At 58.6% G+C, this 18,653-nt stretch overlaps 1 protein-coding gene across 8 annotated transcripts in view; it reads left to right on the top strand.

Annotated features, from left to right (window-relative positions):
• Nucleotides 1-2,607: 2,607 nt before the first annotated feature.
• Nucleotides 2,608-18,653, top strand: part of EBF3 (EBF transcription factor 3) — a 108,861-nt gene continuing 92,815 nt past the window's right edge. For 2 of the 8 annotated variants that reach the window (XM_045854063.1, XM_045854064.1), the window contains exons 1-6: nucleotides 2,610-3,253; nucleotides 3,365-3,521; nucleotides 3,877-3,940; nucleotides 4,660-4,715; nucleotides 7,727-7,800; nucleotides 9,377-9,445. In XM_045854063.1, the coding sequence (XP_045710019.1) occupies nucleotides 3,120-3,253; nucleotides 3,365-3,521; nucleotides 3,877-3,940; nucleotides 4,660-4,715; nucleotides 7,727-7,800; nucleotides 9,377-9,445 (554 nt within the window). In that variant the 5' untranslated portion in view covers nucleotides 2,610-3,119. Of the gene's footprint in view, nucleotides 3,254-3,364; nucleotides 3,522-3,876; nucleotides 3,941-4,659; nucleotides 4,716-7,726; nucleotides 7,801-9,376; nucleotides 9,446-18,653 lie in introns of all 8 variants that reach the window. The other 6 variants (XM_045854066.1, XM_045854065.1, XM_045854067.1 and 3 more) reach the window with 4 other exon arrangements.

The raw sequence follows: 18,653 nt of genomic DNA, 5'->3' as shown, positions 1-18,653 counted from the left end.
CGGCTCCCGCCCCATCATAGCGAAAATCCTGGGGTGGGGTTAGGCGGGGGCGAGGAGGCTGCGCTGCGCGGCTGCCCTGCAGCAGGCCCGGGCGGAGACCCTGCCCCGGCGGCCAGCCCTGGTGCCCGCCGCTCGCAGCCAGCAGCGGAGTGACAAAAAAGATAAAGTTGGTGAATGATAAAGGCCGTATTTTCCACGCTTTGGGTGCGGGACCAGATGATCTAGAAAATGAGCTGAAATGGATTCAGCCTGCAAGCCTGTTGTGAGCGCAGCTGATTCCCCCATTTCGGGCCAGATGGCTGCTGAACACAGATTTGCATTCATTTTCGCTTAATATCGTCCAAAACAGTGGGGCAGCTGCATTTGTTGTCAAAAAGGTTTAAAACCCCTTTTCTTTCTGGGGCAGGATCGTTACCTTATGTGATGGGCTTATAGAACTTTTTTTCCCTCTTTAGTCAACAGTATCAGATTTAGGAGGATTTGTTTCTAAACCTTCTAATTTGGTAATCAGATTTAAACCGCCCTGGTGCGTGTAATCTGAATTAAAGATACTGTAAATGATTTTAAGCAGGGTACTTTCGTTAGCGCGGGGACGCGGGCACCTCCAGCGCGGGCTGGGCACTTTAGGAAGTGAGCCACAAAGAAGTCATTGTTTCCGAATTCTAACTTCATCTTTCCCCGAAAAGGCATTTTGCATATTCTGACAATAACGCCGGCCTGGCCGCTGGCCCTGCCAGGAGCCCCCAGGCAGCGAGGCTCCCGGAGACAAAGCGACTTCTCAACCCCACCCTGCCCTGATGGCCAACTTTATTTTTGCGTGGTCTCTCTGGGAAGAAGGTGTCCCCTGCCGCGCCCCGCCTGCGGTGGGGGAGAGCCCCGGGCTTATCAGGGGTACAGAGATTTTCTTTTAATTTATCGTGAATAGTTTCCGCACACTTTGATTTAGGGTTATTAACATTCTATACAGTGGCATCTTTAATATGTGGCGATCGCTTCTAAAGACTAATCTCATTACCCTCAAATAGTCATAAAATATGATTTTATTATACTTACGTATTTAATTAGACGGCCGGCACCGTAATGGATTTTGAGATGGGACCGGCGCAACAGATTTGATGATTCACTTATCTTCGGCAGTAGTCATTAACCCCCAACACCAGCAAAATAGATTGCTTTCCAACACATCCTGTTTCTCGCCCCTTCCAAGAGGCTTGGGGGGGTCCCCGGATCATGTAAATCGGACTTCGGTTTTCCCGATTAATTAAAATATGAACGCGCACACACCGCCAGTTCACAGGAAAGGGAGTGCTGCCCCAGGCCCTGCGGGAAGAGGCTGCCCAGCGCCGCCCTGGCACCCTGTAACCTGTTTGGGTTTTGTTTGTTTGTTTTAATCAAAGGAGCCTGAGTTCTCGCGGCAGGGAAGCGCCAGGACAGCTCCCGGCGGTCCCCTGGGTCTCCAGTCCCAGCCGCGCAGATGTCCTCTAGGCGGGCTGTGCGCCTGGGCTCGGAGTCCGTGCTGCGGGAGCCCGGCCGCCCGGCCCGGGCGCTGCCGGCGCCCGGCCGCCCTCCGGATTCCTCGAAACTAGGTCGGGGAGCCGCGCGCCGCGCGCTTACCCGGGCCCGGCGGCACCGAGGGTGGGACCGGGGCGCCCGCGGCGTCCGCTCGGCTTTTAGAGCGGCTGGCGCCGGGGAGGTCTGGGCACCGCGCGGGGCGCGCAGCCCGACACCCGGCTCCAGGTCGCCTGACAGGCCGGGCGCGCTTCCTGTCCGCCCGGGGAGCCCGGAGCTTCTCTTTGTCACTCGCTGCGCCTAAAGACAGGCGGGGGGGACGGGGTCTCCCGTGGCCACCGGGAAGGAGAGCATCTGGCAAAGCCCGCCTCCGACGTGGGTCCCTAGCCCAGCATTCGGCGGCCTCCGCCGAGGCAGCCGGCACGGGCGCCCGGCGAGGCCCGGATCGGGGCGGACCGTCTCCCCAGCAGCCTTAGAGGTCTGCTCAGAAGCCGGGCTGAGCCGAGCGCCCCGCCTGGGCGAGGGAGCCCTGCTCCCCTACTGCCGCCCCCGCCCGTGGCTCGCCCCGCCGGCTCCCTCCCCGCGGCCGGCCTTCCTCTCCTCGCTTTCCCCCTCGGGCCGCTCCGGGGCGGGCGGCGCGGCCCCTCGCGTTTATCGCGTGCGTTTGTGCAAGTCGGGGCGCCTCGGCATGTCCCCCCCTCCTTCCCGCCGTGCTCTGACTGTCCCTGTGATTTGGGGAGAAGGTGTGAGGGGGACCGCGCTGCAATCGTGCACTGGTGGTTTCATTTCAAGATTTATTTGGGCGAGTCGTAACTTCCTCGGCTGCGGGTGGGCGCGAGGAGCCGCAGCTCGTGGCTGGGGGCGGCGGCGGCGCTTGGTGGCGCTCGGTGGCGCTTGGCGGCGCTCGGCGGCGGCGGGGCTCGCTGGGCTCGCCGGGCTCGGGCCGGCTCGCGCGCCGTCAGGCAGTCAGTCGGCGAGCGCGGCGGCGGCGGCGGCGGCGAGGGGCGCGGCGAGGGGCGGCCGCTCCCATATATGGCGCAGGCACCGCCCCCCGACGTCACCCTCTGACAGCGCCGCTCCCGGGGGCTTCGAGTTTTGGCTCCCGGGAAAGGGTCCATTCCTCGGGGAGAGAGGGCTGAGTTTTGTGCGCCTCCGTCCGCTGCGCGCGCCGCTCCAGGCCCCGCCGCGCCCCGCCTGCGCCCGGGACTGCGCCGCGGCTCTCACTGCCCCGTTTATTTGTCTTTGGAGCAGGCGGGCCGCGCCAGAAGCGGACGATCCCGCAGTGTCCTGCAGCCGCGGACGCCGCCCGGCTAGGATGACACCACGTTGAGCGCGCCTGCAAACAACAACAACAACAGCAGCGCCTGGCCGCGCGTCCTGCTTCTCCTGCTTCTCCTGCCTCTCCGGAGCGCCGCCACCGCCGGTGCAGCCGCCGGTGCAGCCGCCCCCGCGCCCCCGGCCGTCCGGAGCGCACGGCCGCCGGTGTATGTCGCGCCTGCCCGGGACGGGCTGAAGCCGGCGGCGGGCCGGACCGCAGGCGCCGAGCCCCGAGCGCCGCTGCTCGCGGAAGCGCTTTCGGCCGGGAGCGGCGGCCGCCGCCAGCAGTTTTCATGTTCGGGATCCAGGAGAACATTCCGCGCGGGGGGACGACCATGAAGGAGGAGCCGCTGGGCAGCGGCATGAACCCGGTGCGCTCGTGGATGCACACGGCGGGGGTGGTGGACGCCAACACGGCTGCCCAGAGGTACGTACCGGCCGGCCCCGCGCGCCCCGGCCCGCGCTCCGGCCCCGCCGGGTCCCCGAAGCCGGCCGGCGCCGCGTTCCTCACCGGGCCGCTGTCTCTTTCCTCCCGCAGCGGCGTGGGGCTGGCGCGGGCGCACTTCGAGAAGCAGCCGCCCTCCAACCTCCGGAAATCCAATTTCTTCCACTTCGTGCTGGCGCTCTACGACAGGCAGGGGCAGCCGGTGGAGATCGAAAGGACCGCTTTTGTGGACTTTGTGGAGAAAGAGAAAGTAAGTGCGGGCACTCAGTCACACCCTCCGTCTTTCTAGAAGTGGGAGGCAGGCGGCGCCCCAACGCGGTGGCCCGGAGAGCCCCCCTCGGCGGCGGCGGGGCGGCTCGGCCAGGCGCCCCCGCCGCCACGTGCGCCGGCCAGACCGCGGAGGGCCGGGCGGCTCCTCTGCGCCCCCGGCCTCGCGCGGGGCCGGGAGGGCGCTGGGCGGCCAGCAGGAAAGTGACATCACCGCGCTGCTCCGAGACAGGAGTCCTGCCCCGCGTGAGGCCACGGGGCCCCGGTGGTGCAGGGGAGCGGGCGCCGTGGCCGCGCGGCCGCCGGCCGCCCTAAATGCACGCACTTGTTCCTTGCAGGAGCCCAACAACGAGAAGACCAACAACGGCATTCACTACAAGCTCCAGCTGCTGTACAGCAACGGTAAGTGGCCGCCGCGCGCCTCCCCGCCCCTGCCCGGCTCGCTCTGCCTTCCCGCGAAGCTTAAAGGACATAAAGATTTGGAGATTAAAATGACACGGATGTAAACACGAAGTCTTCTCGTGGCATAGAAGGAAAACAAAACAGAGGCGATCGATAAGTCGATGGCACTTCCCATGATTAACCGGCGGGGCTTGAAGCAGAAAGTAAAAAGCAGATCGATGGAGGCTCCAGCTGAACATCACTTTTAAGTGACTTTTTTCAATTTTGCAAATTAATGTTAATTATTGAGATGGGGGTCGCTCTGGCAGCCGGGCATAACTTCCTTCCCGGGCTCGAGATTTTAAAAAATCCTCGAGAGACGTTAGAAAGAGTTCAGACTCTGCTTCGTGTCTTGCTTTCTGTTTTCTAAAAATAAATGACCCCACGGGCCCACCGGCAGGCCGGGTGGGCGGCTGGGCTGCTCTCGGCCACACACACACTTTCTCTCACACCTTGCAGGGCAAACCCTGGGAGTCTTAAGGTCCTTAATTAAGAAAAGGGGAAAAAATGCAGGGAGCAGTGACTGGGGTTTTCTCTCTCGCCTGTGAAAGAAAGGGCACGCCCGAGTTTTGCTGCATCACGAGGCTGCAGTCCCCGAGTCCCGGACTTCCTGTGCCTGGGTGCCCTTGCTAAAATCCTGACGAGAACCTGTCTCTGTTTGTTTTTTTTTTTTTCCCCAGGAGTCAGGACGGAGCAGGATCTGTATGTGCGCCTCATAGATTCAATGACCAAACAGGTGAGAAAGTTTAAACGTCCGCACGGATTTTTGCACTGCCCAGCTGGGGCCGTCCTGGGGTCCCGGGACTGGCAGGCTGACAAATGGGTCTCCTGTTTTTGTTGTGTGTGTGGCTTCCTTGACGTGTTAATGAGAATTCCATATTTATCGGAATAAATGAAGCGATTGGCAAAATAGTTTGTTGTCATAGAACAGGACAGATATGCTTTATTAAATGGCTTGTGATTGGATTCAAGTTCTCTCTTAATTAATTATGGTAATTAATATTTGACAGAAAAATTTCGAGATGCCCCCCTCCCGTGTGTTTTTTGAATGTTTTTTCTTTCTCCTTGGAATCATTTCATCGATTTTCTTTTTTTTTCTACCACAATGGCAACTAACTCCTTTCCAGAGCCCACTGAGCGGGCCTGATTACTCCATTTTTCTCCTTCCCCGGGTGACGGTCTGGTAACACGAGACGTTTGTTTGGATTTAAAAGTTAAATGTGTTGGGGTGAAAAGTCACCTTGTTCTCCTCTAGTCCATCTTCACCTCCCGGCCCCCCGTCTCCATAATTCAAACTCTGAGCTCCAGGGGTCACCCCAAGCCGCCCAGCGCTCAGGGAGCCGCTCCGGCCCTCTCTCCCCCGCCATGTCACCCCTTGTAAATAACATAATTACAAGCAGCTCCTTATTAAATTATTTAACCTGTCTTGGCCAACTTTTCCGGGGATAACTGCTGGCTCTCGGCAACACCACCGAGGGCAGGGGAGCACCCTCCTCGCCTGCTGACAGGGCGCAGCCCCCGGCTGGTTTGGTGCTGGGTGGCGTGGGTGGCCGTTCAGTTGCGTTACAGATTTCTTCCCTCCTTTTCTTAAAAATAGAGGGCTGGGGGAGGGGAACGCCCAGTGGGCGAATGAAATCCACTCGGCGCAGACCGATTTAAAATATGCTTCCGAGCTGGGCTGCAGGCTTGGCCAGGAGAGTGGCGTCTGCCTCTCGGAGGCCAACTTTGAGGACAGGAGCCACAGACAGACAGACAGACAGACAGCCTCTCTCGCGTCCTGCCGCCCAGCTCGCCCCTGCCTCCGCCCGGCAGGCAGCCCGCTGCCCGACTCCGCTCCCCTTTCAGAAAGTTTGTCCTTGCCCAGGCAGCGCTCGCGGCAGATCTCAGTGTCTCGGCGGGAACTGGGGGTGGTTTTCTCGTAGAGTAAAACAGACCTGACAGGTAAACTGTGCTTTTTTTCCCTGACAAAGACGGGCTGTGTGCCCTTCAGTAATTATTTCCCGCGGATGCAGAGACGCCGGTGGGGGCCAGGTTGCTCCGTGACAGGGGTTTTTATTTCTGTGTACGTTAGGGCTGATGTTTTCGGGGAAACACTGCCGTGTAATTAAGCGGTTAATGCAGGCAGCCCCTCGTCTCCCTGTTGCTGCACAGGGAGGAGGGTTTGTTTCAAGTTCACTTTTATTGTTCATTTAGCCACGGACCTTTGCAGTATAAACAGGGCTGAAAATAAAGGCATTTAATCTCCTCTCACTGACGGGGATGTGGGGGGGGGGCGGCGAAGGGAAAGAAATAGCCCAGTAACTGATCAAAGAGTCAATGGCGCTGAACCGACAGTTTATGGATTTCTGTTTGTGCTACAAAATAAAAAATAAATCAAATATAAATACGGGGCTCCACCGGAAGACAAGCGCGCTCTCAGAAGAGCTGTGCCAGCCGCGCGCCCTGCAGCCCCAGGCGGCCATTGGCCTGCGGTGACGCCGGGGCTGGCAGCCCGGCGGAGGGAGGCTGTGGCGGAGGGGATCGGGGACCCTGCCCTCTTCCCAGGGGGAAGCCGGCCCCCTCGGGGGCGGACTTTGTGCACCTGGAAGTGGAGGGGGGTGTGAGAAGTGCCCGAGGAGGTTGGAAGTAATTTCCAGATAATTTTTTGAAGGGGGGGCGGGAACTGGAGAGGGCTCCCTCCCCCTTCTGTGGAATTTTCTGCCGGGAACGTGCGGCTCCTGCCCCCGCCCCCTGCCTCTCCTCCGGTGGCCTTTCCCCTTCTCTTCTTTTTCTTTTCTTTTCTCTTCTTTTTCTTTCTCTCTCTCTCTCTTTTTTTTTTTTTTTTTGAGCTGGCGGCCGGCTGGGTCCGGCGGGCGGCAGAGCGGGGTGCGCGCGGCGGCGAGCGCACCTAGGGCTGCGCACCATCTGGCGGAGCCTCTGCCCAAAACCCACCCGAGCGTGTGCGCAGACACTGCCTTTTTACCCGAGAAAAATCATTGTTAGCAGTTTCAAAATAAACACCAGATTGGCCATTAGCACTTTCTTTCCCAGTATCATCCAGCGAGGAGCACGTGGCCGCGCGGGGCCGGCGCCCGGGGCCCGCCTGGGGAGCGTCCGCGAGGCCTGGGCCGGCCGCGGCCACGTGCGGCTGCTGCGGACCGCTCCAGGGCCGCCCGCCGCCTGCAGAATCCGGCGTAGGCCGGCTGGTAGGCCGCCCGCGGACTCGAGGCGGCGGCTGGGCCCGGTGGGCGGTCAGCCGCCGGTACCTGGGCTGGAACGCGCCCTCCTTGCTCGAGCCCGGGGAGCGCGCGGGCGGGTGCGGCCCTGAGTTCCCGGCAAACCGGCCGCCGCAGCCTGGCCATCTGCCCGCTTCCTTAGTCTCAGCGTGTCCTCAGGGGTCTCTTCCAACGCGCACTTGGGAACTCGGCTCAGACAATGGCCCGAGGACGCGGTGCGGCAGCCCAGGGGCCCGCAGCCCGGTGAGCCGGGGTCGGTGCCAGTGCACCCTGGCTCCCTGTGCCCGGGTCTTGCCCCAGCCCACGCGGCCGGCGTCCTCCCAGCTGAAGGCCTCCCGCAGGCCCGGAGGGCACTCGGGAGAGGAGGCCACCTTGGCCCAGCCCGGCTGCTGGCGACCCTGCGGGAGCGTGGCGTGGCTGGGCCGCTCCGCCTCCCCTGCCCGCCTTGCACCTGCCACCCCGCGAGGCCTGGGCGCCCGGACGCTAAAGCCGGGGCACCGCTTAACCTCCGCCTCTGCTTGTCCCCGCTCAGGCCATCGTCTACGAGGGCCAGGACAAGAACCCGGAGATGTGCCGCGTGCTGCTGACCCACGAGATCATGTGCAGGTGAGCGCAGGGCTGGTGGGCGGCGGGCAGGCGGCGGCCGCGGCGCCAGCTGCGGCTACAAAGGACGCCGCGCCCCGGCGCCGCCACCCGGCTGGGCTCCGGGATGGGCTTCGATTGAAATGTAATCGGCCGGCCGCGAGCCGCAGCCCCAGAGCCCGGCTCACTGCCCAGGCGACCAGGGTCCCCGCCACCGGCTGCTGGCGGAGCCGATAACTGTGCGGGCGGTGTGGCTGCGGGGTCCTGGGGGCCGAGGAGCCAGGGATCGCTGGAGTCCCTCGGCTCCCCGCCTCCGCAGCGCCGCATCCGAGCCGCGCAGCCCGCGGCTGCTGGGAGGAGGAAGCGCCTCCGTGCTCCCGGCAGCGCGGAGAGCGAGAGGGCTGGGCCGCGAGTCCGCCGCCGCCGGCGCCGCAGGCTGACCTCCTCCCCGGGGCAGCCGGGCGCCCTTCCCGGGCTGCTAGAGAGCAGAGCGCGCCTTCCCTGGGGTCTCTGTCGGAAGAGCCGTGTCCCACCTGTGTTTTCCTGACTGCCACGCGAGTTGCACCCCGACACGGCAAATAAAAACGCGCCGTTGACTTTGCACGCGCGGCCTGTGAGACGCCGTCGCGAGGAGGAGAGGGGACCTGCTTTGCAGGCGCAGGCGGAGGTGGCGGGGCCGGCTCTGCCCGGCTGCGGTGCCGGCTGCCGAAATGCCATTTCTGAGCAGACATATTGTTACGGCACTAATATACAAAAGCTGACTTTTTCTCATATCAGGTAATAAATATAAATTACAACCAATAAAGTGGAATTTCTTTATTATCCACTTCTGCATGTTCTGCAATTAACATAGAAAGCGCACAGATGTGATTTAGGCTGTGAGTGGAAGACTGTAGACTTTCTTTAATCACTTTAGCTGTCAGCTTTAAAAGGCTTTATATACTTTGCCTACCATATGGTGTTAATTTAGCTAATTTAGACATGTAACCATTATACAAGTATGCTTTTTTAAAATGCAAGAAGCATAACATTTTTGTTTCATTTCTGCTTTAATTAAAGTTTCAATAACAGAGTTAAGGTGGGCTTAGAGGAGGAACAATAGAAGTTTCTGATAGATGGATGCATGCTTTTGTGGTTATAATTAATAAGTGCCCAAAAGAAATATTGGCTGAAGGTGGCATCGTGCGTCTTTCCCAGAAATAACAGCTTGACAATTAGAGGTAAACAAAAGCCGAAGCTGTGAAAAGTTATTCCCCAGCCTCCCGCCTCCCTCCTCAGTTCACTGCGAAGACAAACACCTACAGCATGTTCTCCATTTTCGAGCATCACCGTGCAGACCGGAGCTCTGCCGCCCTCCTCCTAGGAGCGGGCGGGCGGGCGTGTCCAGCCCTGCTCCTTCCGGTGGGGCAGAAAGTTACACCCTAAGTTTAGCCGCAGAGCACGTGAGCTCTCCCGGCTTAAATGTGCCAGGCGGCCCGGGTAGGGTGACTTATTTTGTTGACACCGGCCTCTGGACTGTCAGGCTTTAAAAAAAAAATTACAAGTCAGGCAGAAAAGCATGAAATGTGTGTTAAAACCCCTGTTCACCGTTGCTCCACAGCCGGTGCTGTGACAAGAAAAGCTGTGGCAACAGAAACGAGACACCCTCAGACCCTGTAATCATTGACAGGTAAGGATGACTTCTTTCTTTTTTTCCCTCCGACACAAAACCGCAGCCCCAGCCCCAGCCCCAGCCCCAGCCTTGACTCTGGTTTCCAGCGGCTGCCTGGCGCAGGGGCCGGGGCTGGCCCGGTGCACGGAGCAGCAGCAGCGTTTGTTGTCTGCCTGTGCTCCTGCGCACAGGTGGGTTGGCTTGGAAACCTGGAGGCTGGCTCTGTGGGGATTCGGTAATTGCTTTCCAGTTGTCAGGGGAAGCGGTTTCATCTGCCACCGCTCTCGCTGTGAGGGGCACTTCATGCCTAGAGAGTTCCTGGCTTTAAACCCGGAGATATGTCATAAAATGCTTTCTGCTAATTTGTTAACAAGTATTGCATTTTTACGTTATTTTTATCTCGGATGAGAGCTGACGTGGAGACTCGGGTGGTGTTGCAGTTGTCACTGTGTTGCCCAGCGTTAGAATGAATTTAATCTGCTCTCAATTAGTTACAAAATGTCTCCTAATTTTTTTCCAATTGTGGCTGTCGTTTTATGTCAAGTAGCAAATATGTAACTAACAAACCAAAGTTGTTATAATTGAAACTAATTGCACATGCTGGTTACATTTTCCAACATTAATTTCCATAACGAGATGAGCTGTATGCATTCTTTACATTTGTTGCTCTTCATCTTGCTACTTAGCTCGTTCCTTGGGCCACGCTGTAGCCTTTGGGGCTGCTACGCGTCAGTCCTAAGAGTGTTTCTGTGGGTTTGGTGTTGCTGTGGTGGGGACAACAAAAACACCACTCTCACCCCCGTCCCCTGGTTTCTGTGGCCTGGACGGGGCGGGGGGGGGGGTTGTTTCCGTCTCCCCAGCAGAGGGTCACAGCGGCAGAAGGCCCAGGGTGTGGTGGGCTGCAGACTCTGAAATGGGCACCCCCATCGGATACATGCTGGACATGCACACGTGACACCAGTTTTGTGAAGCAGAGCTTTAGCCTGTTTTGAAGAGGGGTTGGATTTCAGCTGCTTTCATTACAAAGTTATCTTTTGATCGTGAACTTTGCTGTCCAGTGTCTGAAAAATTAAACCCGGAGAACTCCCCGAGTTAAGCCTCCAGAAATCCGCGCCACCAGTGGGGAGAAATGCTAATGTTGAACTAGCTGGAATGGCTGTTTGCTTAGTGGGGAATGCTCGGTATCTGACAGAAGGGACGGCTCTCTTATTAGTAATCAAATAGGGCTGCCCAGTTGTGGCCGTCACTCAGCCAGCGAGAGCGCGCGAGCAACACGGTGTAGAACTCAAACTAAAAAAAAAAATCAATAGTGTTGTATTTGTCTTCAGTGTGGCGGTGGCTGTGGAGGTCTCCCAGCGCCGGCTCGTCGTCTGGTACCTGCGTCTAGTTTGTTTCCGCGATTGGCTGGAGGTGTTTGAACAGCCTGGGAGTCGTGTCTGGCTGGGAGACGCTCGCAGGGGCGGCGTGCGCTTGCTTGCGACGCCGGGCGCAGAAGCGTTTCATCTTCGGAGTCGTCTCCGGCGTGCGACACGGGCGCGTCTGAAGAGACGGCTTGTTTCCACACCGCGAGGGGTGCGGCGGCGCGGCCCGGGGATTGAGCAGCCGTGTCGATTCCACTGGCGTGCGTTGGAGGCCGGGTTTTCCCCTCGAAGCCACTTCGGGTTGGGGGTGGCAGTCCGTCGTCGACCGACTGTTAACGCTGAGGGGTCTTCGACGCTCGGCCTTCATCCCACGGGGGGCAGCAGCCCCTCTGCCTATGCAGAAACAGACTCGTTAATTCCTGTCCGAGCGAGCGCTCTCTTATCTTTGCTTAATTAAAATGTGTGCCGCGATCACCGATACCTCTCCAGCCCGGGAGGAGTGCGTGAGCATCTGATATTCTGGAGGCGGGGGAGGAGGAGGGAAAACCGCAAACACACTTGGTGAGCGGGTTTGCTGAGCTTCTTTGAATGAGAGGGACTTCGGGCCGGTGTGTGCCGGGCGCGGGGGCTTCGGGGGGTCTTAGTTATTGATGGGGAACCTGCTCTGCCTCCCAGTCCAAAGATACGACAATTTTGTAGGAATTTTAATCGCCTCCCGTGCCGGGGATGTTAAGGTGAGGACGGTTCCTCGCGATGACAAATGGGGTGTACACTTTACCATCGTTAAGAGAGCTGTCACTTGCAATGACAAAATACTATTCGCGTGTGGTTGCCGGGTGAACCCCCGTGTGTTCTGGCTGCGGCGGCCGTGGCACCATCTTCAGGGCGAGGCACGTTTCGGCGGGGGGGCAGGAAGAATTTAGTGTTCGCCCTGGCAAGTTGTGTTAATTGGAGAAAGAAAGGTTGCCGGTGGAGGGGGCGTCTTTCGAGAGAGAGAGAGAGAGATGCAGCCCTTTGCGACGGAGGCCCCCTCTCCCTTTCGTAGTGAGAACTGTGTCTGCGGGGCGAGCGTGGACGCCTCGCCCCCGCCGCTGCGGCGTGGAGCGCCCCGCTGGACAGCCTGGGCGGCCAGCCCGCAGACCCTCCTCAGCACTGTCATTACTTGGTTAGTTGGCTTAGAAAAGAATTATATGCACCGTGCTCCGCCGGCTCCTGGTGGCCTTTGGATGCGTTTAGCAGCTTCTGACCAGATAAGGCATATTTGTCCCGAGGACATAAACCAATAATTCCAACCTGAATTGAGATCAATGGGCCCGCACTTGCCCCAGCCCGCACGGAGGCTCCCCCGGCGGGCCGGGCCCACGGCTCCCTGGGAGGAGGCCGGCGGAGAAGGCCGCTCCCCGCTCTGGCAGGCAAATCACATTCTGCGGACTCGGACGCCTTAAATCAATTAATTACACAGTTTAGTTCAGTTATCTTTCACAAGCGTTAACTACTCCTGAACAGCGCGGAAGACCCTCCGAGTCACGGAGAGGGAAAGTGAGGGGGTTCTGCCTTAGGAAACCCTTTTATTGTGAAGGTTTCACTCACCTTAGCTGTTTCCTTCCTCGTAAAACAATGCTAGAGAAACCGTCTTTTATGGCCCCGCAAATATAATTATACTGCAGCGCATTTAAAAGAATGTGACGACTTCTGGGGTGGAGGAGAGGCCCGGCACGGTGGAGCGGGAGCGCGGGGTCAGGGCAGAGCTACCGTGGCGGGCAGCGTGTGCGTGGACGGCGGTGACCTGCGGGGAGCCGGAGCAGGGGGGCACGTGTGTGTCCACACCACGCACGCACCCCCACATGCATGCTTGTGTGCATGTACACACACACACACACACACACACTTGTCACGTTTTATGGCATTGCTGAAAAGGACGGGGTATCGCTTTCCTCGTGGAATAATGTTTTCTGGGAAAACACCAAAGCAGATGGTCTTCATTAGGAACACCCATTGTCCGCACGGCCCGACTGCGAACAGATAAATCTCCCCGTTTCACCCGTGCATTCCAAGGGCTGTGAATGATTACAGGATGTCGGCGTGGCCGCTAAACCAAAACCACACTTCGGCTGTCGTCCTCCCGTGCCGTCCCATCCTGGGGTGTCACCTGAGCCCCACGGTCACGCCCGGGGAGCCACGTGCTCTTACCTCCACCGCCGCCTGGCTGGGTGGACCTGGGCCCAGGGTCCGACGGTGGCCACTGGGCAGGCGCGCTGTGGGCGCTGGGACGTCCGGGCGGGCCGGTCTCGCGCACACCCCACGCGGCGCCCGGAGGGAGCCAGAGCACGCGCGGCGGGGCGGTTCCAGATGGCAGGGTCTCCGGCGGCCCTCGTGGGCGCGGGCATCCCCGTGGCGGCCGGCCCCCTCCCCGGCAAGCCTGGCACCGGGCTGTGGAGTTCGGGGGACTTGTCATTCCAAGTCTGTCCTACTTTCCTGTCTGGAAGCCAGACATCTGTTTATCCCATTTTCTTTCGTACGGAGTTTGGAATGGCTCGAGCCGGGGAGGGGGAGCGGAGTTTTGTCATATTTAACAGCTGTTACAAAATATCAACCCTGTGGGCGCCGAACATACTTTTCAGCTGACCTCAGATTTTTACACAGCCCCGACACGGGACGGCAGAGAAATATCATTTGCTTAACCTCGCATTGTCTGCGATCTCACGCGCCTCCCCGCACCCGAACCCCAGCCACCTCCGCGCCGCACCCCCGCGCCCCCCGAGCCCGCCTCCTCCGTGGGCAACTCCGGAGTCTGCACCTCCGAGTGCTTGCAGAACGGTAGCTGAAGACCGATGGGAGATTTTCTTTCTTTCTCTCTTCCCCCCTCCTTTTTTTTTTTTTAGTCAACAGTGTTTCCTTTCACTTCCTGTCACAAAGGTCAAAGAGAGCGACCTTTGCTGGCAGTCTTCCCCGCTGAATTATTCATAGCATTGACTTTTTGTCAGCACACACAGTTGTGCTCTGGGACGTTTTATTCATTTACCTCATTTAAAGCGCCTTTCTGCACCTGTTCAAGTATTAATATCCTGTAATTTGGGCCTAATGCCGATTTTGCTGAACACTCATTATATTTTTTATTAGCTATATTTCCAAACGATTATGTATGATTATGACCAAGGCTTACAAACAGCACCGGGCTATTCCCCAGCCCTTACATCTTCTTGTCAGGTTGTTTTCAGAAGCAGGGGAGGATAAACATTTGACCAGTCCCCCTGTTTTTATTCCACTCCATCTCCGAGCACGGCACCTAAAGCTCCCTCCCTCATGGCTTTGCACGGGCGTGATTAAATCCAACTCCGAGGGAGCTGTACAAATGCCAGCATTTATAAGGTCAACGCTTTTGTTAAAAATGCTATGTAAATGAGGATCTGCAAAAAGGGACATTAAATAAAATTAAATTCATTGTCTTCTGTAATGTCATTTACATTTTGGCTAAGCCCCGGGTCTGTCAAGGAGGATTTTAAAAATATTTTTAATTACACACCATTTAGCGATCCAAGGCTTCCTTTTCAGCAGCGTTTGGAGGACCTGCAACCCGGAGACTGTTCATTAACTTCTCCAGCCCCAGCTTGTCACTGCCTCTGCGTCGCGCAGCAGGAGCGGTGGAGAGTTCGGGGTTCATTTTTCCTCCTCGGTTTCCTTAAAGGTGTGACTCGAATGAGCCGCCGGTGGGCCTCGGCGTCCCCCGCTCGGTGCTGGCGCCGTGTGGGAGGCGCTGCTTGGGCCGGGTTTTGTGTCCACGCACCGGACTGCAGTGAAGGGAGAACGCCGGCCGGAGAGCCGGCCGTCTGAAAGCGCACTTTGGATGAATGGACCAGGCCACAAAGAATCTGATTTTGCCTGGCACCGGCCCCGCTGGCGCCGCGCTCAGGTGTGAATGGCTGTTTTATTCCCTGGCAACGCCAGTGCGGAGAGGCAAAAAGTTCACCGCGCTCATTCATCCTCTGGCCGCTTTTTTCATAAACTTCTGAAAATAAACAGAAAAGGAAGAGCCGCATTATTGAGTCACAATGCCCAGCTTTCATTTAAATAGAGAGACACCGGGAGGGGGCCCCGAGCCTCTCCTCCCGACAGCCCCGGGGACCGAGTCCGCAGCCCCCACGCCGAGGCTGCGAGGGGACCCCCCCACCCCGGGTGCCACAGGGAGTGGGACCAAGGCCACGGCCACGGCCAGGCCCGGGGCCCGCACCTCCGCTGCAGGCCCGCAGAGATTTACGGTGGCCTGGCCTCGGGAAGGACTCCACGGCCAGGCCCGGGCAAAGCTGGGTGTCACACAAGCCACACGGCCGTCGTGACTTCCGCAGCCCGGTGCGGCCCTCCGGTTCCCGCCCGCCCGCCCGCGCGGGGGAAGCCTCCTCCAAGCCGCTGTGCACGCAGCAGCCGTGTGTGCACGGGCAGGGGCGGGGGAGGGCTGGCCGCCGGGCTGTCAGAAGCTATAGTCCGGGAGGGATGTTGACGCAAGCCATCCCGGGCCTCTGCGGCGGCCTTATCAGGTGAAGAGCCACGCTATTGCCAGTGCCCGTAATTGTGTTAGGATGGCTGGGATGAATTGGATTACCTTATGGAAAGCCGCCCGAACGCGGGGTTCTGGTACGCATGCTTACAGGAAGCAGATAATTACTCGCTGTGCACCAGGAGGTAATTGGCTGGCCGGGCCTCCTCTGCCTCCCAGGAAGGGGCCACGCTGGCCCGGGCGGAGCGCGGGGGACCCACGCCCGGGGGGCTGGGGTCCTCGCAGCCCCGCGGTGGCCCGCCCCCGACGCTGTGATTTTTTGGTGACTTTTCAAAGATGGTGAATAATTTATCAGAATTCAAACTAACAGTGGCAACAGGAGGCCCGTTGGAGGAGATAAAAATTCCGGGCTCTAATGATGGAAATGGTCGTCGCAGACAGGAAGTGATTGACAAGTCAGGGTACAGGAAGCGAAAACTCGCGGAGCTTAACCTGCACTTGGCAAGGCCTCCAGAGCTCACACTCGGGGAAAATGAAAACCATTCAGTCCTCCGGCTCGCGGAACACAAGCCCCTCTGTTTGTTTATCTTCCCAGCCAATCTCCCCAAAATGTTTGTGGTCGAAACTCCGTAGAATGAGACCTTATGCTGGCATTATTAATGCTTTAAAGTAAAAATATGGCTGTAATTTAGAAAAATAAGCAGAGGAATTCTGTGTGTCAAGGGCTTTCTGGTGGTATTTTATAAGCTCCTTGGACTTCGGGGTAGCCAGGGTTCATGAAATTGTGGAGAAAACGGTTTTGAAAACTGTTTATTCAGAAAACAGCAGGGCACATCTGTCAGCATAATAAAGGCTATCAATTGGCGAACAATTTGATGAAGAGCATGGTGGCGGGGGCGGGAATAGGCTAGCTCCGTTTCGGTTGTTTTCGAATCACTCGGTTCCCTTTCCCTTTGCAAACAAAACAAATGAAACATATCCCCGTGCAGTCCTCCCGCTGGAAGTCGCTCAGCTAGAAAAGGCCAGCACGCCTGCCTGCCGGCCGGCCGGCCGGCCAGGGACCAGCAGCATCTGCGAGCAGCAGAGAGGGGCCGCGCCTTCCCAGGCCCTCCCGAGGAAATGAGTTTAACATGTGCGGAAAGCAGGGGCTCCCGCCCGCGCCGTGGTGGGACGCAGAGCCGGGCCCGCAGCGGAAGGAGTCGGCTCCAGCCTGTCTCTGCTGGGTGTGCGGGGAGCGCACATCTGGGAAGGAGGCTCCAGCGCCCCCCCACGCCCCCACGCCCTCTCCTCCCGGTCCTATCCCCCCCCCCCACCCCACCTCCCCAGCCCCAGCAGAGAGCAGTGGGAGGCAGGATGCCTCGCAGGTCAACCAGACAGACTTCGGGTCGTGTTGAAGTCCCTGCAAACGGCCCCCGCGGTGACGAATTCCCACGGGGGGTGGAAGGCCATCCCTGACCACAGGGGCCCGCCCCCCGGGGAAGGCCTGCAACAGGGCTCTGCACAAAACCGCACACCGCCCCCCCCCCCATAATCCCTGCTGTGCATGTCCACCGAAAAGGAAAGCTTTCACCCAAATGGCCAGTGTGAACGCTACCGAGTCCCTGAGAAACGGGTCTGGAGCCTGCCCCTGGTCTGCGGCCACCTGGGGGTGACCTGTGCCGCCGCCGAGGGCAGCGCACCTTCCAGAGCTGTGCTCCTGGGAGTGGGGCAGCCAGTCCTCCCAGCCCTGGGGGGGGCCTAGCCCTGCCCAGGAGGCCCAGTGGGGGAGGGGCCCCTTTCATGTTAAATAGCACCCAGCAAAGCCGGCTTGGCACTGGGGAGGGGCCAGGGCTGCAACTCTGCCTCCCCGTGGAGGAAGGGTTCCTCCCGGAGGGTCCCCCAAGTTTTCCAAAACCTCTGGGCTCAGGGGGTGCGGTTGGCAGGCTCCGAGATGCTGCTGTTCTGAGAGGTGCGTGCTCGTGGCCTCTCGCAGCTGCCAGGGCTCAGAACCACGTCCAGCTTTCGAAGAGTGACATCCCAGCCGTGCTGGGAGACGCGGATGGGGGCTGGGAGACGCAGATGGGGGCTGGGGAGCTGGTGGCTGGGGAGCTGGTGGCCGGGGAGCAGCGACATTAAAGCCACAGCGGGGTCAGGACACACCACCCCAACTTGGCATTTTCCTCCTCTGCATTAGGTGTGGATTCCAAGGGGCCCTGACAGTGCTTTCTGCAGCAGAAAGATGACCAGGCTTTATTTTTGGGAGCAGTTTTAGGTTTACAGGAACAGGAGCAGGAAGTCCGCATATCGCACCCCACTCCTTTCTGTTTCAGTAACAGCCTGCGTGAACGATAGATACAGTGTTGCAGTGCATGAACCCACATCGCCACGTTGGGATGAACTAAGCCCCTGCTTTGCGTTAGGTTCACCGTGGTGTTGTGCATCCTTCGAGTTTTGACAAATGCACGGTGACATGTACCTGCCCTTTCGAATCACGCATAGAAGCTTCGCTGCCCCAACTGTCCTCTGCGTGCTGCCCACTTAAAGGCCCCCCCCCCGCCCCCGCCGACGTCTCTACTGTCTGTGCAGTTGTGTCTTTCCCAGAACACCGTGAACTTGGAATCGCCTTTCCAGATGGGGTCCTCTCGCCCGGAGAAGTGCGTTTGAGGCTCTCCCGTGTGTTTGGGGGCCTTTCGTAGGCCCCCCCACTGACGATACTCTCTGAATTTCAGGGTTTTTTTCTCCTTTCTGCGCAGGGTTTCTCCTCTGCTCCGTGTCTTGGTGTTTTCATAATGAAGTGCTTTACCCCTGAGCTTGTCACAGGTCACAGAGTTGTTACCCGTGGCTGTATGTAGTCTGTGGTTCCTCGTGGCTTTGGGGGGCTGCCATGCCCCCCTCAGCCCCCCCCACCCCCCACACCAAAAGAGCAAGCTCCTTTGCACAGAAATGGAAACATTTGAACTGTTTACCAAGACTTTAGCTAAGCGGTATGGCTCACACTTGCTTAATATCAGGGGTTTTTCCCAAAGAATACTTTTTTTTCCAGGATGTGTAAGTAGCGCAGGCCGGGAAGGAGCTTCGTTAAGTCGCTGGGAGGGCAGCGAGGCCGTGCTGCAGGGTGAAGGTGGAATGAATCCTACATCGGGTACAGTGCCGGCTTTTTTTTGGGGGGGGGGTTTAATAAATTAAACTACAAATTTTCCTAATTGCCAAACAAAACGTTAGGCCGGCTCCAGCCACTGCGGACAGTAAAACACGACATAAAACCTGCTGAGAGTTATATGTGGTCTTTAACGTGAGCCAGAGTCACGCACGGGCTTTTACGGTTGAGTATGAATTCACACCCGCAGCATTTGTTTCGCATTAGGGAGGGTTTGTAAATCAGGCCCGTGTGCGG

Source organism: Phyllostomus hastatus, unplaced genomic scaffold (assembly GCF_019186645.2).
Source record: "Phyllostomus hastatus isolate PE091 unplaced genomic scaffold, TTU_PhHast_1.1 phas_scaffold_1066, whole genome shotgun sequence".
NCBI classification, from domain to species: Eukaryota; Metazoa; Chordata; class Mammalia; order Chiroptera; family Phyllostomidae; genus Phyllostomus; species Phyllostomus hastatus.
Note: the sequence above shows the minus strand (reverse complement) of the source record. Positions and strands in the feature narration are given on the sequence as shown.